The 27,315-nt window shown below is 38.3% G+C and overlaps 1 protein-coding gene across 2 annotated transcripts in view; it reads right to left on the reverse strand.

The window, feature by feature from the left end:
* Window positions 1-565: 565 nt before the first annotated feature.
* Window positions 566-27,315, reverse strand: part of LOC115223075 (toll-interacting protein) — a 36,319-nt gene continuing 9,569 nt past the window's right edge. For both annotated transcript variants that reach the window (XM_036512256.1, XM_029793489.2), the window contains exons 2-7: window positions 21,325-21,495; window positions 18,998-19,131; window positions 17,174-17,222; window positions 15,895-16,047; window positions 7,401-7,506; window positions 566-2,456 (exon numbers count right to left, since the gene is read on the reverse strand). In XM_036512256.1, the coding sequence (XP_036368149.1) occupies window positions 2,251-2,456; window positions 7,401-7,506; window positions 15,895-16,047; window positions 17,174-17,222; window positions 18,998-19,131; window positions 21,325-21,495 (819 nt within the window). In that variant the 3' untranslated portion in view covers window positions 566-2,250. The remainder of the gene's footprint in view (window positions 2,457-7,400; window positions 7,507-15,894; window positions 16,048-17,173; window positions 17,223-18,997; window positions 19,132-21,324; window positions 21,496-27,315) is intronic.

A 27,315-nucleotide genomic window follows, 5' to 3' on the forward strand; every position in this document is an offset into this window, starting at 1 on the left:
TGCACCCTCAATATACACATTAAATTCATTTTGATCAAAACTATACATCACCTACATTCATCTGGAAGGACCTAGCAAACCTATTATTTATTCCGCTTCTTTAAAAGTAGCTTAAATACTAGCTTAAAAGCCACATTCCATGTGGACTTTTAAGCTAGCTCCTGTAGAAGGCTAACTGGACCTGTGGCCCAAAACTAATGAGAGCAATAATAATAAAGAACTTATTGGTACCCTACCAATATGGTATTACTTTAAACTCAGTTTAAATGAAAAATTTATCAGTTCACAAAGTTTGGGAATTCTTTAAAAATTTTAATGCTGGATGTTCAAGAACAAAATGAAGAGCAGATTTTCAACCCCGGGGTCATCCTGATTCCAAAAATATGTCTATGCAGAGCAAATGTAGACTGAGATAAAGGGGGCCCGGACGGACAGGTAGAATTTTGCATTTATTATTATAGAAATACATGGATGCATATATCACATTTGAAATTACCATTTGTTGTCATAATTATTTATAAAAAGATCAAAGAAAGATCAAGACAGCAAAACACTGAAGACAATCGAGTTTAATAAATCACACTTTATGTACACAACAACATAAAGGAAGCAGTTTGAACTAGTAACCTTCTTCACTGCCCTAAACTATTAATAATAATTAGCAATGGTTTGGAAGTTCATGTAGAAAGATGACGGTGGCCAGTGTTTTGTATTCCTAGTTCTGTCTTCTTTTATTCTTGGCAAGACTTGAGACAATAAGGTTTATATATAATCATTTCTTACATTATTTGCTTAAAAGGTTGTATGGCTTAGAGTTAAGAGCCTTGCTCAAGGGCCAACAGCACAGTGACTGGAGTCCAACATGTAAAGAGTGAAAGATGTTTGATATATCTCAGCCATAAGCTACTATCACATAAATAACAAACAAAACACTTGAGATCTTGGCTCAGTGATTTTTATACAGAAATTAGCCTTGTCAATGTATTTAATATTCAATGGAGTGGGTCAGAAAGGTTGTTTTTTTCTTTCTTGCATTAAATAAAACCTTATTGCTCAAAAACAGGCAGTCTTGTGCCAAGGTCTTTTTTTTCCCCTTGTTTCCTAGACAAAAGAGCAAATCCTGTCTTATTGATAATTTCCTATAAACCTACAATATAGAAAGCTAGCCCCTGAACTTTCAGCTAAATCCTGCCTAGAAGGGGGTGGGGGTGGAATACATTATTATGTAAGCAAAGGAAACTAGTACATACTGCTAAATTAAGATTATCACTTTTAACATTAAGAAAAACATTCAGAGAGAAAACATAATGCAAGCCGTAACAAAATGGAGTGATTGACAATTACAAGTTAAAGAAAAAAACCCAAAATTGCAGAATAATTGAAATGTTTACCAAACAATAAATTTACAGCAAGCAAGTTTTACACAAGCAGTTGCAATGTGTCAGTGACCAGGTTATAAAAAAAAAAGAGAGAGAAAAAAAGAAGAAGAAACAAAAAAACGTTTTTTTGTTAGTTAATAAATTGACTAATTAATGCTATTTAAATTTTTACTGGTCTGCAAACCACAGACAAAGGAATAGATAAAAGGGAGAAGTAGGAAATAAAAAAAGAATGGGGGGGGGAACTAAAATTTGGGCCCCAACTTTATGATACGTCTTTAACTAAACAGAATAAAAAATGAAACTGAAAAAGAGAAAAAAGACCCAAAACTGAACAATGAAAGGATAAAGCTACAGATAATAGCTACAGGTGAAAAATTAACTAATTTCTCTTGAAATAAAGAAATGGAACATAAATATTAAAAAAAAAAATATATAAACTATTCCATGGTGAATGGTGTCCCCGTTCCCTTATTCCTTATGCAGTGTTTGCAGAATATATTTAAAAAATACACAAAGGGCAAGAAGCAATTACGCATGATCAATGAACGGTGTAACAGCAGTGAAAGCTGTGCTCAAGAACTGGTCCCCCAATCATATTACCAGCATAGGGGAGTGTGTAGGGATTTTAGGGATCATGGGATTAGTCTCTGCAAGAAGAACAATGTCAAGACGGACCTCATTGAGTGGGGTGGGGTCGGGAAGGGTAGCGGAAGAGTTCAATTTCTTTTTATATATATTTCTGTTTAGTTTGTTTACACTGTTTTAATCTAATACTGGTATTCAGCCCCCGTTTTTTCTTTTTTGTTTGTTAGTTGTTGTTTTTTTTTTCATTTTGTTTAGTTTACTGGTGAAGAGACGAACAACTCGATTATTGTTCGGAACTCATTGAGAGCAGTGAATTAATGACCGCATTTTTGTTGCCTCGTTGCGCAATGAAAACTGACTGAATGACATTGGTTTCAATTCCTGGGAACATATCCTTCATTTGTTGAACATCAGATTCTGTGTATGCTGGAGCTTGTTGTACAGGGGCTGGAGGCAGCTGGGTAGTTTGATACACTGGAGTGCCACCAACTGCAACAGAGACAGGAAAAATTAGTAAAACAACCAATTACCTACAAATTAATAAAAAAATTTAAAAAACCCCAAAAAAACGCTATCAGACACTCACTGTGTACCAAGAAATAAGGAAGAGGGTATGTGTGTGTGTGTGCACACTCAAGAATGGACAGGCCTGATTATCAAAATCCAACTTCTAATCAGTACAGATGCAGATAGATATCCAGGCATCATGGCTCGTGTATACTGATGTCACCTTATATGGTTTTCTTACATTTAATCACATAACATGTACAATAATATCTATAATTTTACAGGATGCACTGAAACAGCTGTAAAGATTCATTTCTTGTAAATATTATGTAACAACTTAAGGCAGTGAGCAAGCAGAATCCTTAGCACACCAGGTAAAATGCTTAGCAGCATTTTGTCCAAATACTAGTAACAATTGACTTAACCTTGCCCCCAAATTGCTGGCCTGGTACCAAAATTTGAAACCAATTTTCTAACAACTTATGTAAATATATTTGTATACCAATAATTGTCCAAATGTATAGATAACTAGATAGATCAGAATCTTCCCTAACTGCTTTGTTTTCTGCTGAATATCCCTTTCACTTCCACTTTCCCCCAATACATCTGCTCAATCTACCAATAGCAGCTCCCACTATTTCCACCTCTATATACCACTGACCTCCTCCCAGGCACAGTGCATCTCTTGCACACTGTCTACACTCCACATCACCTGTACAGCCTCTTATTGCCTCCACCTGCATTTAACTGCATTTACCTCTACCTCCATCTCTATCCATCTCTCGAGAACTTCCCTGCCCCTTCACCCTGTCCAATCCTCTGGACCACTAATGTTCACCTTCCTGTAACTTGAGAGTATGCCCTGATACCTCGTCACCATCTCTCCTTTTCAAGCTGGGGTAGTCACAACGCAAGACATCTATTTGTGTCCCTCTAACATATGTTAACATCTCATCACCGGGCATGAAACCACCTTCCTCGGCTGCTAACCTCACAAGTGATAGAGTCATGTAAAAAGGCACCCACTAAGTGGTTGATGATAGGAAGAGTATCCAGCAATAGAAACCATGCTACAGTAGACAATGGTGCTTGACGTCGCCCTCTGACTTGTCAGATCCTGCAAAATTGTCTGACCCATGCCAGCATGAAAAACAGGTGTTGAACGAGAGAGAGATGACTGTAAATACTAACTTTTCTGATGGAAAATGTACGATCCAATATAAGCTGCAGGTTTGTGCCTTCCGAGTAAGAGGAAGACAGAAAGAGAGTAGAGAAAGAAGGTGAAGAACATGAAACATTCATATCCTTCTGCTAAATATTTGTTCCGGGCTATTCTCGATGGTGTATACAATAAGGAAGGAAAGAACAGAAACCAATAACACTGATCAATAGGATACAGCGACTGAAATCTATACACAGGATCTGTGGCTGGAGTAAGGTGCAGGCCAGAAGGTATTACAGTAGTGAAAGAGTACCTTTAGGGAGAACACTAAAAGTTAAAAGATAGGCATGGAAGAACTGGAAAGGAACATCAAAGAACACCGGGAAGCTAGCTGGCTATCAGAAAGCAGAAATTTTGTTAGTGTTCTGCAATAAGTGGATCAGAAGTTCTGGATTACAAAGCAAGAGTCTTGCAGGTGAATCAAAACGTCAATGGGGAAAAGTGTGCTCAGAATGACAGTGGTGTACTTACCTTCATTGGCAATAAGAAGAGACAAGACAGAGAAATATGTGCGAGACGAAGAGGAGTTACTCCAAATATACACAAAAGAGTAACCAGTTATTCAAGTGGACAGTTATATATGGATATAGTTGAAATGGCCATTAAGCATCTAAAGTTGGGGAAAGTGACAGATGAATCAAGCATAGTTGCTATGATGTAAGGGGTTAGGCTAGCCACCCACATAATCAGTCAGGTAATACCCAGGCTGGTGGGGCAGTATAATTGTAGAATGCTGTAAGGGTGTTAACAAATTTATTTCTACAGTAACAACAACAATTCATTCTATTATATTAAAAAATACAAGTTCATTCAATGAAAACTCCACCCTTTTCCCTCAGTCAAAACTATCAAAGACATCTAATTTTATCATAAACAAATGCCCAAAACCTAGAAGTTAGATAAGAAGGTTGTCAAAGACAACACACATAAAGTCAGACTGCCCCCCCCCATTCTGTCTCTGTCATTTTCTTTGTTGTCTACTTCAGTACAAGATTTAATGTCTAAATATTATGACATGTTCTCCGGCTGCAAAACCCAAGTATTGCTACCTGAAACACAGAGGAGAGAAAGATAAACAAATACAGGAGCCTGACCAGCCATTATCAGTTGGTGTCAAGACCTCAGGTGTTCTTGCCCCCCCCCTCACCCGCATTGCTGATTTCCTGTGGCCTGTGAGGTGGGGTGGCTGCTGCAGTGCCTTTGCCATCATGGCTGCAATGAGGCACAGCTAAACACCCCAATTTGTTCTGAGGTGTACAACCCATTACTCCCTCTCCCCACCATCTTCAGTTGCTTAATTCCCCACTTCTTTTTCTTTGTTTCCTTGGTGACGTACTTATTCTTTTATACTTTTACACGTTTCAGGTGATGAAAGGTTATGGTGAGATAGAAACAAATGTCTTGCTAGAGCGGAGGTACGTGGTTGCCTAATTGTTATAATAGAAGACACTTCCCAAGATGCCATGTAGTGGGACTGAACTCGGAACTATGTGGTTGGGGAGCAAATTTCTTACCATACAGCCACACTTGCACGTATGTGTTTATTTTTGAGTTACAATTACTACAAATTCTAATACAAAGCTCTCCGAAATCTCAAAAGTTTCTCTGCTATAATATACTGAGTAATATGTGGCTGTTTAACAGCATGTAATTAATTTTCTAATGAAATAACAGATCATTATTTAATGAACACCAAGAGGGAAAAACTGATGCCCAAAACAGGACTAACTTCTTAAGCTCCAATATCTAAAGTGCAACTTATGTCCTTAATTTTAGCACTTGAATGAATACATCAGTCTATCAAGGGGTATATCATTATCTCCTAACTAAAACTGATAGTACATTTGAAATCAGTACCCGGAATATAGTTAACTTTCACATTTTTTCATTTTTTTTTTTCTGGCAGTGTTATCTCCCTACAGATTCAAAATAGTGTTGTGATGGTGAGAATTTAGATGTTTAATCAACTGAAACACCTACCCTCATAAGTAAGAACTGGCACGATACAGTGCATGACAAGGCTGTACCGTTTTAATTACAGATACAATTCTCCCAACCAGTTTCTGCATAGTTTCTATCAAACTAGTCTTACTAACAATGGATGGGTCAATCCAAGGCTGAAGAAAACGACAATTTGCCTAAGATATCATGCCTCCCAAACCATTTGCTTCTAATATGGTTAGATTTACTTATCCATCTGGCTGGTTTATGTTATGATCCAAGGTGGAGCACACAACATGTTCACTCAAACTGCTAAAAAATAACAGCTAAATCTCTCTCAAATAACATCTCCTGTCTTACAAACAAGGAAGAACATAGTTGTATAATGTGGACCTATACCTGACGGAAAAACAAGATGTTGAACAAGAGAAGGTATTTGATAGTAGGTCTGCTCGATCAGAGAGGTTGACCTAGGCTTTAAACAACAAAAACAAGTCAATCTTTTCTTGAGAGAGGTGGTGCCATGACTACGACCTTGTATGAATGTTTTCCTGCCTGGAACATGAAATAAAAACAGAAGCAAACTGAGGGTTAGTCCAGAGACATATTCGTTGCCACACACTCACAGAACTGAAGTGAGTGACACACATGGTCAGTGAAGCAGACATGGCACTGTGTTTAAGATTAGAATGAGCTTATTTTATGCAGTGTTCAAGTGCACTACAACTATTCCTGCTCTAGTGGGAACACTGTATGAAAAGGTTAACAGAAATAAGGGCAGTGATATGGTAACAAAAGATATGGTACAGAGATATGATAACAAATGGGTTTTATGGTCATGTGCTACACATATTGGTTTGTTAGTCTTTCAACCCTGCTCATGGTTAGGAAACTACTAACCAATCACATATTTTGAAATTAATATGGGTGAAGACTTATGACAATGTTAGAAATAAGGGCACTTTTATGCAGTTGCTTAACCTATCCTGCTAGAAATATCTGCCAAATCTCTCTCAAAATCAACATACCATCTTCAAAAAGGGAATACTATAGGATGGTCAGAGTTGGAATACTTCCTGTCATAAATAGGCCTGCTCAAGCGAGGGCAACTGTGGGCTAAATAATAAAGAGAACATTAAACTGAGAAATTTGGTTTCTCTAATGCCAAAGAGAATCTCTTCTGGCATCTAGAATTGGTGATAAGTAGAAAAAGAGGGACTCTATAAATCTTTGCTCGTATCATTAGTATCAGTGCAAAGGTGTAAACGAAGTTAATGAAATTTGAATAAGTCACACACAAGACACAGAACAAGAAATTTTGATCCTCACAGAACTTATTTACAATATGAAGGATATTTAGTTTGTGGAACAGACAGAAAGTAAAACAGAGTGAGAGAGAAGGTACCTTGAAAAATAGAGGAGAGGAGAGTAAGAATGAATATGGGCAATGGGGAAAGGTGGCAATGGAGAGAGTGAGAAAGAAAGACAAGAAAATGGAAGAGTGCAAAGGGGAAAAGCAGGAGTTAGTGATGGAAAGAGGTGAAGGGGTGGATGAGAGGAAAGGAGAAAGAAGCAGAAGCAAGATGGAGATAAAAGGAAGAACTAAACTTGAAAAACTACTGCTAGAGTACTAGGGCTTAAATTGTAGAAGAATTGTGTAGGTTAGTGTTTCAAGAGACAAAATGGTAAAATAGAAGAACAGTTCAAGAGCAACAATTGCAGGAAAACTAATGAATAGACTCTGCTATTCCTTCTGTACTTACCTACAGGCTGCATGGGAGCGTAAAACATTCCAGGGCTGACAACTTGTGGGATTACCATAGTTTGTTGGGGACAAATAAAGCTTCCCATTGTAAGGTTTTGGACAGGCTGTGAATGGAAGAAGAAATTCAAAGAGATTTATTATTCACACATAGTTACTGTCTGTGTCAAGGAGGAGGAAGAGTATAATTTTTTTATATTCTTTCATAGGAGTTGATGCAACAACGTATTGATGGAACGACTGATTTTATTCTACCGTCTTTCATCATTTATATTTCCATCTAAACATACACACATATATACATCTTCAGTGGACCACATTCTAAAGGATAGAGCAGCAATGTATTTACAAGCAGTTAAATATACGTCCAGTCATAGAGTGATCAATCGTCTCACATCCCTAAAACGCTTAGTTTTATAGACAATTTGCCAGACTCTAATGCAGTCTCTCTGGAGGCTTTATGGATGTGAAACCATTGGTCATTCTACGACTGGACATATATTTAACTGCAACATATATATATATCTATATATATACATATATATATATATATATATATAAAAAACACCATCCGAGCGTGGCCGTGCATACCTTCCTTCCTTCTTGTGAAGACCTGTGAAGACCTGTTGAGGCAAGTGAAAATCAAATCAAATCAAATCAAAACAAATCAAAATAGATGAACATCAATGGAATTTGTATCTTTGTGGTACCAGTGCCGGTGGCACACAAGAAAACCACCCGAACGTGGCCGTAGCCAGTACCGCATCAACTGGCCTCCGTGCTGTGGGCACGTAACAAACACCATCCGATCGTGGCCGTTCGCCAGCCTCATCTGGCACCTGTGTCGGTGGCACATAATAACACCATCCGAGCGTGGCCGTCTGGCACCTGTGTCGGTGGCACATAAAAAACACCATCCGAGCGTGGCCGTTCGCCAGCCTCGTCTGGCACCTGTGTCGGTGGCACATAAAATCACCCACTACACTCTCGGAGTGGTTGGCGTTAGGAAGGGCATCCAGCTGTAGAAACACTGCCAGATCTGACTGGCCTGGTGTAGCCTTCGGGCTCCCCAGACCCCAGTTGAACCGTCCAACCCATGCTAGCATGGAAAACGGATGATGATGAATGATGATATTTCGTTTTTGGATTTGGTTTGCAAGATTCTTTATGTGAGTTCCTGTGTTGAAGCACATTCTGTTGTCTGGGGAGAGTCATTCTCTTTTAGTGCCTTATAATTTAACACACTCACTGGTAAAATTTCCACTCATTTCCTTTATTTTTCTAAAATTTTCATTGCACCTTGCAACCTTGTCAATAGTTTTGAGAGTCATTATAAGAACCCTACAGTTTTGTTTTTGGATAAATATTAACCAGCCCTATTTATGATATCATAAGTGCTCTTTCTAGACATATTGGTAATTTCTTGTCTTATCTTAGTGCAAACTTCATTTCACTACTTTTCAAACATCCTGGTCCCCGCTTTATATAGAAATAACCTGTAAATATTTCCCTAGACCACTGCGAGATCACTCTTTTGTCTATTGACTTCAAAGCTCTATGCAGGACGATGGTATGACTAATATATTAAGTCTCCTGCCCTCTTCTCGAGGCCATGTTCTTACCTATTCCCTCCGTTTATTTTATTTTATGCATTTGTATTCACTCTGATGAAGTTCCATGTACTAGATCGAATGTCCTTTAAAGATGAATACTATTAGCACCGACTGGCACTGGACGCAGATATGGCCATAAGAAATGTTTATGTTATGTTTTGTATTAAAAAATAATCTACAGATGTAGTCCAATTTGTTTGTTTGTTGATCAAAAGTTTTCTCCATTTTCTGATTATTTAAATTATTTACACACACACACACAAGCAGGTCTTATATTCCTGTCTCATGACTTTCATCTCTTCATCTCCTGTGTTCCTGCTTCAAGGCTTTCGCTCTACACATGCCAGCGCAACTTGATTCATCTTTATTAGTTGAAAGACATCTGTTGTTATTTTCTCCTTGTTTGTAATTGTACAACATTTTTTCTGGTTTTTTTTTTGGTTTTTTTGCCTTTGTTGTCGTACACATTCACTTGCTTTCTCCCTAAATATTTAATGTTCTTAGCTTAGATAGTGGGGGCCAGCCAAATTTGAACAGTCTCAAGTGTAACTGGCCGAAACTGTAAGGATAAGCTGGAAACTTGACTGAAGAGAGAAAGCTGCGAATGACCCGGCCTTATTTTTCCTGTCTGTCTTTGTATCGTCTATCTGTCCAGATGTTTTATCGTCGTCTGTCACAGATATTTTGAAGTAACTTTTTTTCTACTGAACCAAATCTCAAACTATTTATGCCAAAGTGTAGCTGAGGAGGTGTCCTCTTTAAAACTGTTAACAGTTTGCAATTTAGTTGAGAACTGAATTAGTGGTGAAGCTTGGATGCTGCTGCGATTGACGAAATGGTGGACTTAAGAATACATTCAACCACTACCGTGGTTGAACGATTATATAACATGGAGTGAAATTAAATGAGAGAGACAAAAAATATATAAACAGTTGCCGAACATGGCAGAGGTGAAGATTTTTTTCTTTTCTTTTTTACAGGAACACACTATATTGAGGGCAGAGATTCTGAATCTGCAAAAAATTCTGCATTTCAAAATTTAAATCACCCACCTAAATTTCTTAAATTTTCACTGTTTATTAAAGATTTTTTTTTTTTTGGCGAAATACATAGAAAAATATGGAGATTACGATTCTGAAAAAAAAAAATTCTGTAAAATTTCAATTTTTCAAAAACAAATAAAAAAACAACTCCCATTCCCTCCGCCCTATGGCGAAGTGAAATTAATTTCACTTCTTGTCAAAGGGCGTGCCGTTCAAACCGAAAAGATCCAAATTCTGAAATGCAGATTTTTTTGCGGATTCGGAATCTCCGCCCTCGATACAGTGTGTTCCTTTAAAAATACCCCCTTCCCCAATCCCAAGGTGGGTGCGGTCCATGATCTTTACCTCCGCCCCAAGCTTTTCGATTTGCGAACAGACAACAAAATAATACAAACTAGACGGACGTTTGTTAATAAAGAGCAATGACTAAAAGTCATCGCTAAAATGAAACTCGCAATTTTATGTTAATATAGTAGTTCAGTTCGGGGAAAATCTGAAAGGTGAATTAGCCCCATGCATTTATTTTTTCCCCCCTAGTTGTTTCACGAGTCGAACAAATTGCTTAAATGCATTCCTTCTGGGTTTACATTCTGAGTTCAAAGACTGCCGAGGTCAACTTTGCCTTTCATTCTTTCGATGTTCACCCACACAACCTTCCCTCACGACATGGATAAAGAGGGTGGGCTGTAAAAGAGGGTGGATGACGTCTCAAACCGACACTCTTCCTAATGCTGTGTGCCTCTACTATAAAAGTAGGAGTTAAAGTGGGTCGATCAACGAGGATTATCAGCGCGCTCACGCACACCATTTGACTCATAAATCAACTTTCCTGTCGAAGTACCAATAAAAAATAAACAATCGCAAGCTATTTCCGTTTATGGATTAAAAAAAGAAATCAAACTCGTTTTGCAAAAAAAAAAAAAATCATATTTAAATTTCCTTTTCTTACGTCAGATACTTTCCACTTTAATTTTATTATCATACAAGCAGTAATCGCCCGGAGTTGCTCGGGTTTGTTTCGACCCTTTAGAATTGGAATTTTTGAAAAGTAAAAAGTTTACATTATGTAGTTTGTTATTCTCTTTGAGTGAACATTTTTCTGGTTGAAATACACCAAAAAATGGCGTAAAAATAGGGATTTTAATAGAAAAAAGCACCTTTTTGATGTAAATAATTTTTGGTGTTAACATGGTCCGATTTGAATTTTTTCTTCTACGGGAGGAAGAGCAAGGCTTCTTCTATCATATTCTCAATTTTGGTCAACTTACGCCGCAGGGTCTCAGTGTTAATTGAAGGCTACCGACACCTGCCGCACACAGACAACTTCAGCTTTATAGAGAGAGAGAAGAGATTTCACTTCGATTCATCCTACACTTCCTTGATATCCGCCATTATATGTTCATATATCAAAAGATTAGGCCGTCTTTCGTTTTGATTTGCAGAAGTCATTTGGATCAACTGGTTGTTAGCCGATGATTATTTACTATCATTTGTTTTGTTTTTCTTCTTCGGTTTATGAGGAAGGGCTGTGGAAACGAAACCAAGACGACCTTTCAACAAGTTTCCAAAACGAGTAGGACGAAGTGGTAACGTTCACGAGTGAATTCCGCTGAAGGAACCCAAGGACCTTCCACAACAGTTTCCGTCTACCAAATTTCACACACGAAGTGATGGTCGACTCAAACACTGCCCAAAACTGGAATCGAACTCCAAACAACGTAGTTGCGCAAGTGAACGCGTTACTGCCTGCCACCTAGACTGTAAATAGGGCGAAGGGATAAAGACGATGGGAACCAAGAAGGCAAAGAGCCGGAACAAATACCACCAACTTATGGGATAAGTTCAAAGCCATAAAAAAAAAAAATGCCCATTAAACAGGCAAGAAACTCCGCAGTTAACAATATTATTTGACGATTAAAGAAATCTACCACCACCAACACCCTCTTCTACTTTATCGCCATGTTGACAAAATAATAACAAACGAAAAACGATACCTGGTTTGGGACATATTGGTAGACCCCTGATGGGGTAATCAATCGGCCGTTACTGGTTTGGACCGAATATACTGAAACAGTGTTGGGATAGTGTTGCACGTAGGTTCTCATGATTAAAACCACTCGGAGCTGATCAGTTGGGACAACAACGACGATGGCGCGAGACAGAAACCAAGTCAGACGAAGATAAAACAACAAAAATGACAAACGCAACCAACCTACAGAAAAGGAGTGTTACTAAGTAGAGATAGGAGGAGGAGAGATATATATAAATAGAAAGAGAGAGATAAATGAAAGGAAGGAGGGAGAGGAGAGACTATATCAGAATGATTGACAAAAATAAACAGGATTTAGTCAGGTGGACATTTAGTCAGGTGGTGAGAGTAGAGAAGTGATAGGACACGTCCACACGCACCTATGCCAGAGACGACATCAAGCCGATTAGGTGACAGAGCTGTAGACGAGAGCAAGAGACACTTGTGTAACTTGACAACTGTTTGTCACCTTAAACCGACGGACTGCCCCTCCTGCCTCATCTCCACGAATCACTCAAGTGTATCCCCTACTCCCCAAATTTATTAAATATTTATTTGCTGTTCAGGTACGTTTAGTCCTTTCGTAACAGACGTGAAACTTCTCAAAGCAGACAAACAGGAAGTGAAGTGAGAGTATGTGTGTGTGTGTGTATCGTCGGTAAATCCTAAATCCGAAAAAGAAGTTACAGAGCAGTATAGTATCTCTCTATACACACACACACACATATATATACAAACACACACACACACATATATATACAAACACACACACACTAGTGAGTGGACAAATGAAACATTTAATAGGCGTTACATGTATGATTTAAAAGAATTGGATTCAGTTTCGTGCACATCCACAAACACACGATTAAGTTGTGTCAAAAGGTGAGATTTTCAATGTGAAATGATATTAAGAGATACGAACTAAGACAAAAAGAAACTGATGAAATACAATCAAGAAGCACAAACTCATGTGACCACCACCTGCCAATCCTTTTTATCTCAAATGTTATTATTCATTCTTTTTCTCTCTGCTACTTTATTTTAAATCATCATCAGTTGACGCCCGCTTTCTATGCTGCTATGGATTGGACAGTTAAACAGGAGCCAAGCCAGACTCCTCAGTCTGTTTTGGTAGGATTTCTACAGTTGGATGCTCTTTAACACCAACCACTTAACAGTGTACCAGGTGCTTTTTATGTGGCATCATCACTAGCACTTTTCACATGGCACCAATATTAACAGGGTCACCAAGCACCTTGTAATATACAAACCCCTAAACTCAGAGAGGGAGTAGAAAGTATTAAGTGGGTGTGGCTTTGTGCCAGTTGAGAGATTAAAGATATAGAGGGACAGTTAGAGGTGTCTGGTTGAAGAGTAAATACAAGCATCCCCCTGTTGGAAAACAAAGGAGAGTGCATGATGATGGCAAAGATGTATCAGGAGATGCCACTGAGGCACACCGGGGCTCGTGAGAATAGGTGAGGTGATGTGGAGGCTTGGATTGGGCGAGTGGGTTAGAATGAGGTGACTGCAGCAAATGATGCTGAGAAATACAGAAGTTTGGGTGAGGGTCGCAGTAGATATATGAGGATGACAAATACTAAAGATGGAGAAGAACACAGGGAGGGGAGAGAGGGTACAAAAAGGGGGTGATTGGTGGAGACAGCAGGTAGGGGAAGACAGTAGGAAATAGAAGTGGTTTGAGGTGGGAGGAAGGTAACTGAAAAAGCCAAGGGAGAGGGATAGTATGTGCCGATTCTGCTCTCAGGTGAAAAAGGAAATGATGGGTAAAGGGGATGAAATGTGGGAGGAGAAGATTGATGAGGCTGAGAGGAAGTGGGGCAGAGCAACTGGTGAACAAGCATTACCAGGGCAGTTTTAGGATATCAATTCTGCTGTGGTGGATGGGTCTTCTTGAGTACAGCAAAGCGCCAGATATCCCAGTCTTTTGTCATCTCCTTTGTAAGGTTCAGTACCTTGAGATTGGCCTTCAATACTTCGTCCCATGTCTTCCTGGGTCTCCCTCTTCAACATGTTCCATCCACTTCAAGTTTCTGATACTTCTTTATGCAACTGTCTATCACATGACCAAACTAGTTCACTCTTTTCCCTTGTACACTGCATATAATTCCTCACATAACTTTTCACTCTATACACTAACACTCCATTGCACATGCATACTGACACTGCACATCCAGCAGACCAGACTAGCTTTGTTCCTCTCTAGTCTTTGCATGTCTTCTGCATTCAGGGCCTGCATTTCACTATCATGTAGCATTGCTGTTTGTACACATGCATCATACAATCTTCCTTTCAGTCAAAGGGAGACCTTTGGTTGCCAACAGCTCTCTCAACTTTCGCTATCCTATTCTTATTCTAGCAATTATACTTTCAGTACATCCTCCTCCACTGCTAATTAGGTTATCTGTATATTTCTAAGCTATTTTAAATGAGCTATTTACATTTCTACAAGATAATCAATCTGCTCACATAGCAAGACAAGTAAAACTACTTGTAGATATATATATATATATATATATATATATATATATTCCACTTATCCAATATACTTACATTAATAGACAAATTCCCTTGGAGGTAAAGAGAGCACAGTTTAAAAAATAAAATAAAAACTTAAATAATAGGTAATAAAAATGATTTTAAAATTTTCTGAGGGATTGGCAGGTACTCTGTTGTGTAAGCAGCAACACTGATAGGTGGCAAGTGATAGGTTTAAGGTTTGGATCATGTCAATGAGCCCATCTCATCTTACTCTCCCAAATTCATTAAGATGTTTAATACTATAAAATGATATGTTTACACAGTGTCTATCTGTTAGTTTAGTCTTCAATAAAAAAAATTATTTCATTTGTTTTTCCAGGGTTTTTCCATGCTAGCTTGAGTAGGATAAATACACGTCTTATGCAGTGACTGATTTTTAGTTTGGTGCTCAGCTTTAGTTTATCATGGTTCATTCAGAAATCCAGTCACATTCAAATAACTGAGTATCACTCCCCTCATGAAAAGCAGTTCTTATGACGGCTTAGTTCAGATGAAGAACACAAACACAAGGTGCATTGGAATCAAAAGCCATCTTGTCACTGCAGCAGTTTAGAAAACTATGTTTCTTTCACTTCCCTAATTAGTTTGTATCTGTATTCTGTCATCAACACGGACGGAGAACAGAAATGCTGAAATTTCAACATCTTCAGAAACCATCATCAGAGAAAATACCTATCAAACATTCAAACATGTTTGAAGGAAGATTCTTGGACGAGAGAAAGAAATCAATATATATATATATATATATATATATATAATATATATATATATATATATATATATATATATATATAAATGAAAAATTTTAAATAATAAGAGTGAAAAATTGAATATTAATTTGATTAATATCAATTTAAAACCAGTGGTCTAACATATTGAAAAATCTGAAGTTTCAGAAAAAATTATATTACTTACATATAAGAGGGATGACCTGTAAGTGGACATCCATTATGCTAGAAGATCCGCTATGGTCTTATCACTAAGAAAGGAATGTTCTCAAGAAAAGGACATTACACAGAATAATCTTCTTCTAGCATAATGGATGTCCACTTACAGGTCATCCCTCTTCATCATCATCATCGTTTAACTTCCGCTTTCCATGCTAGCATGGGTTGGACGATTTTGACTGAGGGCTGGCAAACCAGATGGCTGCACCAGGCTCCAATCTTGATCTGGCAGAGTTTCTATAGCTGGATGCCCTTCCCTCTTATATGTATGTAATATAAATAAATGAATGTATATACTCACTGTGAAAGATAAAACAAGATTAATCATGCCTTCCTTTTCTTCGCCTTGCCTTCCACTAAGAGGGTACCAGTCATCAACGACATCACCATTCAAGACAGACTGGGGTATTGTGACGTGACACCATGCTATCCTATCATCAACAGTAAAAGATCTCTGAAATAGATACAAAAAATAAAAAATAAATAAATGCAAAGTCTTCATTGTTGAGATTCAAATCCTACAAACATGTTAATTATTGTTCTCAGTAAAACAGATTATCATTTTGACATTGAGTCTAAGCCATTTCACGCCAACCCACCCAAGACCACCTCTAGTTCGATATGTAACTGCTTGTTTAAAAATATTCATATTTAAATTATAATTGTCTCATGAATTTATTGAAATTATGTTCTCCAAATCAAAATTGATAATTTTTTTTGACAAAGGTACAAGGCTAGACAGAAGCCATGTGTGAAGGCACGTGGTTCAGTGGTTAGAGCATTGAGCTAACTACACTGAGGTCATGAGTTTGATCCCTGGACTGGGCTGTGTGTTGTGTTCTCAAGCAAAGCACTTCATTTTCACATTGCTCCTGTTCACTCAGCTGTATTTTGATTCTGCTGCAACTGTCATGTGCCCATAGTTTGCACTGACCACACTATGGAATTTCTATCTGCATCTTGTCAACATATGGAACAGGGCTGTTCACTTGAAGGGATTAGGGTTCTGTCTGTTCTTCTGCTACTTAGAATTTTAGTCTTTACCAAGTTAACTTTAAGACCCTTGGAATTTTAATTTTAATTCTTCTACACTTTCAGTTATAATAACAAGGTCATCAGCATAGGGGAGTTCTTATTGATAACTGATCTTAAATTCCTCTGTTATGGCCTGGAGGACTATGATGAATAAGAGGGGACTCATAACCGAACCCTTATGGATTCCTACCTGCACACTAAATTCACTGTTGTACTTGTTAACTCTCTCTTTGGTAAAGGTACCCTTGTACCTGCCTTGAATGGCTCTTACTAGCCAGTCATCTATTCCTAGCTTTCACATCAACCACCAGATGATTTCCAAATGTTGTGTGTGGAGAACTAGAAACAAATAGCACTGTCTACAAAAGGCTCATTCAGACAAAAGGTCACACAACATGGTAAGGCATATCAAGAAGCCCAGATTTATAGGTAAATGTGTGTGAAAAAATGTCAAACTTCCAAAAAGCAACCTGAACAGATGTGCACAACTAATTACGCTAACACACTTATTTAGTATAGGAGAAAACAGGCCAACTAAAACTCACCTCATCGAAGATTTCAAGATACATACTGTCCACGCCAACTGGAAGGTAACTGGAACAGAGTAGAAGAAAAATAATCTCAGATGTTTGATTGGTTTCTAATTAATTATCATTAGATCAAGACCACACTTTAAATTAATAAATAAAAATATTAATGAAAAAGCTACTGTGTAGATATTTTGGTTTCCACAACAATAATCTCATTATCTTTGTAATGGATACAGTAATACTTTAATACTTTAAGCCCCAAATCTTACAGAAGTAATACAGATAAAAATAGAAACAAAAAAAAAAGAGAGAGAGATGGCTGACCACTGTGAAAACAGTAACTGAATGATTATAAAATCCTATTTTAGAAGGCAAACTTTGAAAGTGCCCAGTCGCATCCAGAATGGTTATGGCTTCACTCTAAGTATCAAGAATATTGTTGGCTAATACCACTTTAGCTCAGCAACTGCTGGCATACAGGTGGTTGGCCAGACAACTAGGTCTGGCCCACAGAACTATTGTTCCAGATACACCAAACTTCTGACAAGCTGAGGACAATATTGCACACATTCCAATATCCTGAGTAAGTGTAGACATGTTGTCCTCTACTGTCCAGTCTATTTCTGGAATACTTATAGATTCTGGTGGTGACCACAGCAGATGTGGGCATGATTGAATGTTAAAGTATGACAAATACATATTCTTCTAATGTTGGAAACAAAAACGTATTTTAAAGGACTGTGAAATTCCGAACAGTCACAGCTGAAAGAAAGCCATCAATTTGGCAAAGTAATGAGGCCTGTAAAGGAAGAGGAAAAAACATTGAGGGCATTTCTCTTCACTCATTTTCCTGTCTTCTGGTCTACCGATTATTGTAGCTATGAACTTAGAAGTGTTCTGGCCAAGTATTAGACTGATCTGCACATAGGGCTTTGATTCAAATCTATTGCAAACATTTTGTGTTCTTGTGCTAATCATCACTGGGCAAATGATTTAACCGTTTAGTATTCAGATTACTTTGTCAAGTTTAATGCTTATTTATTCACATCGTTTTGAATTAATCAAGCATCATCTTCTAGCTTCAAAAATTTCAATGATGCGATCATATTTTTGTAGAATGACATTGTCGGTTAGATGTGAGAGGCCAGATCTGAGCTGGGTAGGGCCAGTTTAAATGCTAAAGGGTTAAGAGGATCTGATGAAACAAGGAACCTGTATCAAGCCCCAATGTCTATTCTGGCATGGTCTTTAAGGCTGGATGTTCTTCCTAACACCAATCACTCAACAGAGTGTTGTAGGTGCTTTTTTCTTGGCCCTGGCACCAGTGAGATTACTAAGTGACTTGCAAGATAAGACACCCACTGCAATAGAGTTGGGGTGCAGTGTTGAGGGAGCTGGCTTTGTGCTAGGTGTTGAAGTATAATAGAGGGACAGGAACTGGTGCTCTGTTGTAGAGGAGATACAGGATTGCTCCAGCTGGGAAGGTAGGACACATTATTTAAATTATCACAGTCTGACTAGTTGTTAGAAATAGGTACCAGACAGTTATCTGTGATAGACTAGTGGTGTTTTACCACAGAAGCATTTATTTCTCATCCACTAAACCCCATAAGACTAGAAACAAACCAGTGGCCTTTGAAAAGCTGCCACACCTTAGGAGTTTATGTTTTGTATTATAGATTATGGCTGTATGGTTAAGAAGTTCACTTTGGAACCATACAGCTTAAATTTTATTTCCACTGCTTGAACACCATCTCTGTGAAAGTGGTTGGCATTAGAAAGGGAGAGAGGGGAAGAGAGAGAAGGATGAGGAAGACTTTAAAACAAGGTCATATTTACCACTGAACACATTTATTCCAGGAAGGAAGTTTTGCTCCATTATACGAAGTTGGAGTCTCAAACACCGCATGTCCTACTCGGATGCGACAATAAGGGTCCATCTTCATAATGCCATAGTTTTTGGTTAATTGAGCCTGATCAGAAATTAAAAAACGTGCAAATTATAACTGGTATATTTAGAAACAGGAGAGTGGTGCAAGAAACAAACAACATGAAAGATAAGTTATCAAGAGGACAAAGTTTCAAGCCAAGGCCGCCAAATTGCTACACTTTGCTTACAGTGACGCACGGGAGAGGCATGAATATCACAACATGTTTCCTACCATGCTCAAGTTGATAATGGAAACAATTCATTAAGAGATAACGCCAGTTACAACATATGACGAAGGTAACCAATGCAAACCTGCTCATTGAAGGAGCATAGTCAGTTGTATATAGCGAGAGGAAGGAATTGCTGTTTAGTGGCTGAAAATGCCAAAGAGGGCAACCAAATGCCATAGAGGGCAACCAAATCTTCATATCTCATGCTTTAGTATCAAAAAGAAAGACAAAATGTAGTCCATGATATAAACAAGACGGTCATAGCCGTAACCCCTTTTATCGTGTATCTACTTGATTGGTGTTGATCTGCAGCTAAGCAGCCAGAATTAAAGGAGTTTCCACAAGGTCGATCAATCTGCTAGAAATAGCAACCAAAGCTCAATCACGTCACTCTGTACTTCCATCAAAAAGGAAGGATACATAAGAAAATGTGATCCTTGATATACGAAGTGATGAATGGTCATGGTTTGAAGGCTCTCATTATAAGTGTCTTCAGTTTGGGCTGGCCTGGGGCTAAACAACAACCATAACTATTTCCAGCCAATGAAGAATCACCTACTTCAGTGATTTTCAACCCTTCCTCTGTTTTTTTAACTCCTTGACTTGATGTATTTTGCTGTTTAACTTCTTACTTCCTCACAAAAATAAGCACTAAATAATCACTATATATAAAAGCTCATGTCACTGCCAAAACATTACCTTTAAGGTAGCATGTTAGCACTAGTAGTAGTAGTAGTAGTTGTAATAATAATAATAATGATGCTTATAATTTTCGCACAAGTCTAGCCTTGTTGAAGGGAGGAGGCAAGTACCTGAGTGGTACTTATTGTAATGATGAAACGTAAAGCTGATCTCAGCATAATTTGAACTCAGAAAGTAAAGAGTTGAAAATTGTAGTAGTTCTTTCTAATTTTGGCTCAAGGCCAGCAATTCTGGTGGAAGGGAGCAAATCAATTGCATCATCTCCTGTAGTGAGTTGACTGATACTTTATTTTATCAACTCTGAAAGGATTAAAAACAAGGTTGATTTTGGCAGGATTTGAACTCAGAATGTCAAGAACCAGAAGAAATAGCACAAAGCATTTTGACCGACACACTAATGATTCTGCCAGCTTTCTGCCCAATAATAATTATAAGGGTTTCAAATTTTGGTACAAGGCCAGCAATTTCGGGGGAGGGGTAAGCCAATTACAATGACCCCAGTACACAACTGGTACTTATTTTATTGACCTCCGAAAGAATGAAAAGCAAAGTCAACCTTGGTGGAATTTGAACTCAGAACGAATAAATAGACAAAATGCTGCTAAGCACTCTGCCCCGTGTGCCAACGGTTCTGCCAGCTCACCGCCCCCGCACAGTAATATCAATAACAATTGTTTCTCATTTATGCACAAAACTCCAACTTCCATTGTAACATCAAGAAAGAGGAAATTCACATTAGTATGGCAGAATCAAAATAGACAATTAAGCATTGAAGGAAGCAAAGAACTGAAGAGAATCCAGACAAACACCAAACACAATATAATAAAGGGATTATTTTAGAAACACACAACTTTGTTGTAAAACTGAAGTGAGAACATTTTAACGGTGAATAGTGGTTTGTTGGAGGATTTTATAGTTACTAAAATCAGAGTTTTTGGTCAAGTAGAACAAAGAAAATGTTGGACATAAGTGAAAACAAAATAAACTGGAATCATTGTTTCAGAAAAAGAATGGAATGATGAAAGAATATTTTGAAGAGGAAAAAGAAAGGTGATACAGTGTGGGAAGGAGAGGGTGAATAAGAGGAGGGTTGAGAGGTGGATGAGGGGAGACAGAGGGGTGGATGAAGGGAGGGGGAGAGAGAGAGAGGTGGGAAAGAGAGTGGAGGAAGAAAGAGGGAGAGAGAGAGAGGAAGGAAAGAGAGAGAGGACAGAGAGAAAGAGAGTGGAGGAAGAAAGAGAGAGAGAGAGCAGGAGAGAGTGGAATGGTTTTAAAGTATATAAAGCTGTTTATTGAATACTTACTGTAACTATTTTAATACTAAGACGACCAGCAACACTGCCAGCCACAAAAGACATTCCGGCTTGGTGTTGTGCCTGAAGAATTTGGGCCACTCGCTCATCTGCTGCGATTTGTTGCTCGGTAGGGTTGGAGGAGACCCGCAAGAAATCATCTGGCAGCTCACCTACCATAACCTTCAATTAATAATAATAATAATAATAATAATAAATATAACAATAATAACAATCCTTTCTACTAAAGGCACAAAGCCTGAAATTTGTGGGGGGGGGGACGACTAGTCAATTATATCGACCCCCAGTGTTTCACTTAATTTATCAACCCCAAAAGGATGAAAAGCAAAGTCGACATCGGCAGAATTTGAACTCAGAATGTAGCAGCAGACAAAATTCCGCTCAGCATTTTGCCCGGCATTCTAACAATTCTGCTAGTTTGCTGCCTTAAACAACAACAACAACAACAGCTTTATTGGCCTGAAGGGCCCAAGACATCAAGGAACAGTACATGTATAAATAGAAAAACAAGGAGTTGGTGGATTTAAATCAAGTAAAACAAAGGAATCAGCAATAAGAATAAGGAACAATAACAGAAGATAACAAATCCTCCTGGTGTTGAAACAAAAGAAATAAATAATAAAAACAAACGATCCTGAAAAGTGGAGGTGAGCCTCATTGGGTAACTCAGGGGATCCTACATAAAACCCCCAGATTACACACCAAAGTACTATCTGCTAGAAATAGCAGCCAAATTTACCTTAAATCACACACACTACCATCTTCAAAAAGAGTGCATTAGATAACTTAGTTGGAGATGCACTCTGAAACAGATGGTCATATCTGGAATATCTTTGATGAGTTTATTCAATCAGGATTAATGTAGGCACAGAAATATCACCATAGCAAGCAAATCAGATTGGAATTGTGATATAACGAGAGTACAACTTCTGCACCTTAATACTACCTTTTAAAGGTAGGGGTCAATAAAGTTTCCATCTGCATACTCCTTAAGAACAGTACCAAAACTGAGGCACAGCAGTATTAGATTTTAGGGGAAAAATTAGTCCAAAGATGAGGTCAGTTGAAATGAGGCTTAAATACAGTTAGTGTTTAGTATCCTTAATGGTCAGTTGTGGAGGTGGAGACCAAAATAGAGAAGGTGCAAATCTAAAGAGGAGGGATTTTAGTAAAAGAATAAATAAGTGCAGGCATGGCTGTGTGGTAAGAAGCTTGCTTCCCAACGACATATGGTTCCAGTTTCAGTCCCAGTACATGGTACCTTGAGCAAATGTCTTCTACTATAGCCTTGAGCCAACAAAAGCCTCATAAGTGGATTTGGTAGATGAAACTGAACAAAGCCTGTGATGTATGTATGTGTGTACACCTTTGTCTGTGTTTGTACCTCCACTATCGCCTGACTATGAATGTTGGTGTGTTTATCTCCGCGTAACTTAGCAGTTCGGCAAAAGAGACTAATAGAATAAGTAGTAGGCTTACAAAAAATAAGCTCTGGGGTCGATTTCTTCAACTGAAAAATCCCCTTAAGGCAGTGCTCCAGCATGGCTGTAGTCAAATGACTGAAACAAGCAAAAGAATAAATAAAAAGGTGCAGGCATGGCTGTGTGGCAGCAAGTTTTACTTCTCAACCCCATGGTTCCAAGCTCAGTGCCACTGCATGGCACCTTGGGCAAGTGACTTCTACTGTAACCAAAGCCTAGTGAGTGGATTTGGCAGACAGAAACTGAAAGAAGCCTAATGACTGAAACAGATACAAGGTTAAAGATCAAAAAAAAAACATCTATTCAATTCTTCTGGATCTCTCTGTTAGATTTACTTATTAAAAGGCAGTTTAGATTTCCAATGGGGGAAAGTAAAATCTGCTGCATGCATGTTTCTTTATATGAATAGCAACAAGGATTGCTACTTGGTTGCTGTCGATAGTAATATAGAATAATAATAATAATATACAAGAGAAAGGAATGATAAATAAGTTGAGAGAGAGAGAGAGAGAGGAAGAGCAATGAGAGAGAGGGAGGAGTGCATGCATTAGCAGTCAGGTACAATAGAGTTAGTGACCTAATAATGTTGGTTGAATATGAATGCGGTGGTGTACATGTTAGAGATGAGTGCAGTGGTGTACGTACAGCTGAGGCAGATGATTAATATCAACATGGGAACAATACGAGGCACATGTTTACGTCAATGTCTTTCATTAAACAACAATATAACAATGTTGTTTGTCATAATAAGGATTCCTATTCTCATGGCATTTGAGTGGGTGCAGATGGCAGAGAGAAACAGGTGAGCTGATGTGAAGCTCAGATGAACAAGCAGACCTACAATCAAAGGCATTCCAACCATAGCCATCCAGCCTTCATTTCAGGTAGTCGTATATATAGGATTATATTACCAATATGTCCTTCCATTTCTTTTAAAGAGGAATGGTAAAATTTAAAGGAGATTCAGCTGTTATCTCTTGTAGATCAAGACAGCCATGTAGCTATTTCTTTGGTTCATCAGATTAAATGTTGTCTAGGATGATGATATAGGAAGTTGTGACATTCACACTTTTCCCAAAAGCAGTTAACACAATGTCAGCTGTTTGTCTTTGTGAAGACAATAATAACAATAACTTTCAGAATTAGAATGACTGTGTGGTAAGAAGCTAGTTTCCTAACCATCTGGTTCTGGGTTCAGTCCTACAGTGTAGAACCTTGAACAAGTGTCTTCTACTACAACCCCAGGTCAACAAAAGCCTAGTGAGTGGATTTGGAAGACAAAGACTGAAAGAAACCTGGTGTGTATGTGTGTATTTTGCCCCCCCCCCCCACTACTTGACAGCTGGTGTTGGTGTGCTTACATCCCTGTAACTTAGCAGTTCAGTAATAAAGACTGATAGAATAAGTATCAGGCTTAAGAAATGCAAAGTAAGTACTGAGGTCAATTCATTCAGCTAAAACTTCTTCAAAGCGGGTGCCCTAGCATGGCCACAGTCTAATGACTGAAACAAGTAAAGGATAAAGGATTGGTAAGTTCCACAAATGTGAGGAGGAAGAGGATAGAGTCAATTCTAAACCCCATTCCTACAGTACTTTTTTGGACTGGTGCTTTATTTTATCAATAAGACTAAATTGATCTGAGCAGAACTGACTTTGCCATTGTTTTCATTTCAGGGTTTGTCACCAATGCAGGATTCAGACATCATCTAAAAGGGCTACGGCTGAAAGCATCATAAACTGCAGAGGCCTCAAATTAATTAAAAGGCATCATCATAATCATCATCAACAAGATTCTTTCTCAGAAACTTACATAAGAATATTCTGTAGTAGCTGTTCAGTCAGTAGGGCATGTGGACTGCTCAAGGCAACATTTAAGGGTGGTGAAGAGACAAGCATATGTGTAATCCCTTAGCATTCAAACCAGCCATAGCTGGCCTAAACAGTCAAAACCAGTTCAATATAAAACTGGCCAGATCTTATCTTTCACACCTATCCTACAATGTCTTTCTAAAATTAAGCAATCACATCATGAAAATGTCGTAGCTACAAGGTAATGCATGATTAATTCAAAACAATGCAGATAAATAAGCATTGCATTTGAGAGAGTAATCTGAATGCTAAAGGGTTAAAACATGTTACATATAAGGAAGAGAGTGGCCAAAACCCCTGCCACTGTATTCAGTCACCACAAATTCACACAATGCTGGGTTGTATCAAATCAAATTACAATGTTGTATATACTTGTCAAGTGGAGGCGCAATGGCCCAGTGGTTAGGGCAGCGGACTTGTGGTCGGAGGAACGTGGTTTCGATTCCCAGACCGGGCGTTGTATGTGTTTATTGAGCGAAAACACCTAAAAAGCTCCATGGCAGGGGGTGATGGCAACCCCTGTTGTACTCTTTTGTCCCAACTTTCTCTCACTCTCTCTTCCTGTTTCTTGAGTAACGCTGCGATGGACTGGTGTCCCGTCCAGCTGGGGGGAACACATACGCCACAGAAACCAGGAAACCGGGGGCCCATGAGCCTGGCTAGACTTGAAAAGGGTGATGTTTATAGTTATTTTCATATACTTGTCAAAACATTTGACAGTGAAAATATGAACAAAGAAAAATAAAAAAATAAGCAAAAATATAAATGAGAGAGAGAGAGAGAGAGAGAAATCTGATAACTTCAGTAGAAATATTTACTAACTTTATCTAAGACATGACATACCATTTTTTCTCATTAGATAACAAAAGTGACATCCCCAAATGTCAAACATCCTATGACTGCTGTTGTTTATTATTCATGTCGAGATAATGTTACAATGTATGGCCTCAAGCTCTTTACATTCTAAGTCCAAATCCAACTGAGGTTAGCTCTGCCATTCATCCTTCCCAACTTCATAAAATAACTTTACCAGTCAAGTACCGAGGCAGATGGTAACAACTAACACCCCCACCTCTCCTCAAAATTATTGCTCTTGTACAGAAATCATAAACCACTGATCATGTCTTTATTTTAATTGATGTTATTGTTTAGCTCCAGGTCTGGGCTGATTACGAAGCCCTATGATCAAAGATACTCCATACAAGACCATCCTGTCTCATTTTTTTTTTTAGTCATTATATCTAGTACTAAACTCTGCAAAGCATCTGTCTCCCTCTGCTTTGTTTAGTCAATAACTAGAGCATGATAAAAGAAATTTGGTTGCTATTTCTGGCAAATCATGCAATCACATTGAGGCTCACATGTTGTCTCGTGATAACCTATATAAGGAAATGACGAAATCTATAACAACAGATATGAAAGGTCAATGTTATTTGTTGAATTATTATTAGAATTATTATTCGGGCAATGAGCTGGCAGAACCATTAGCATCCAAGGCAAAATGCTTAGAAGCATTTTGTTCATTTTTACGTTTTGAATTCAAATCCCACCAAAGGTCAGCTTTGCCTTTCATCCTTTCGGGGTCGATGAAATAAGTACCAGTTACACACTGGGATTGATGTAAAAGACTAGACCCATCCTCAAAATTTCAGGCCTTGTGCCTATTGTAGAAAGGATTATTTTAATAACAATTATTAAGCTGGTGGCAGAATCGTTAGCATGCCAGGCAAAACACTTAGCGGCATTTTGTCCATTTTTACATTCTAAGTCCAAATTCTGCCAAAGTTAACCTTGCCTTTCATTCCTTTGGAGTTGATAAAATAAGTAGCAGTGGGGCACTAGGGTCGATGTGATCAACTTCACTTCTCCCCCGAATTTACTGGCCTTGTGCCAAAAATTTGAAACCATTTTATAATAATTCTGCTTCTTCCTCCTTTCTGCTTGATCAGTTGAAGGGGAAAACAAAGAGCGAAAGAAAAAGGAGAGAAGAAAAGAGGGTAAAGCAAAGAGTGAGAGAGAAAGAGGGAGACTGCTGTGCATAATGTATATAAAATGTATATATAAAGTGCATTAAGTAATCATTGTATTCCAATTTCCTTCGCTTTCCAATGATTAGCAGATGAGCGACTATCTTCCAATACAGACACAACACAGGCGCTAAGCTCTCAGGTTTTTAGCATAAAGTTTTCAGAAATAACCCAATTAGTTTACTATTAATGCCATGAAATATTTATGGGTCCCACTAGTTATTCTAATTATTATTATCATGATGACAGATTGGTAGAACTGAGAGAGCAGCAGACAAAAAAGTTGTGCTGTATTTAGTTCCAATTCTTTGTTTTGATTTCAACTTCACCTTTCCTCTTTTCAAGGCTCAACAACACATGGAGGTCAGAGCAATAGATCATATTACCCCTCTGAATGCAAGGCTTTGTACAGGGTGGGGCAGAGAGGATGGATGTTTTTGAAATGGCTATTACTCAGCCCCAGGGGGAGGGACATATGTCTGACAGGTATCAAAGAATAACGAGTCTGTCATAGCAGCTCAGCATGAGTTTCAGAGTCACTTCAACATAATGGGTGGGAACAAGATTGTTCTCACCCATAACACGATCTTATGTTGGGTGAATGC

This window comes from Octopus sinensis, linkage group LG22 (genome assembly GCF_006345805.1).
Source record: "Octopus sinensis linkage group LG22, ASM634580v1, whole genome shotgun sequence".
NCBI classification, from domain to species: Eukaryota; Metazoa; Mollusca; class Cephalopoda; order Octopoda; family Octopodidae; genus Octopus; species Octopus sinensis.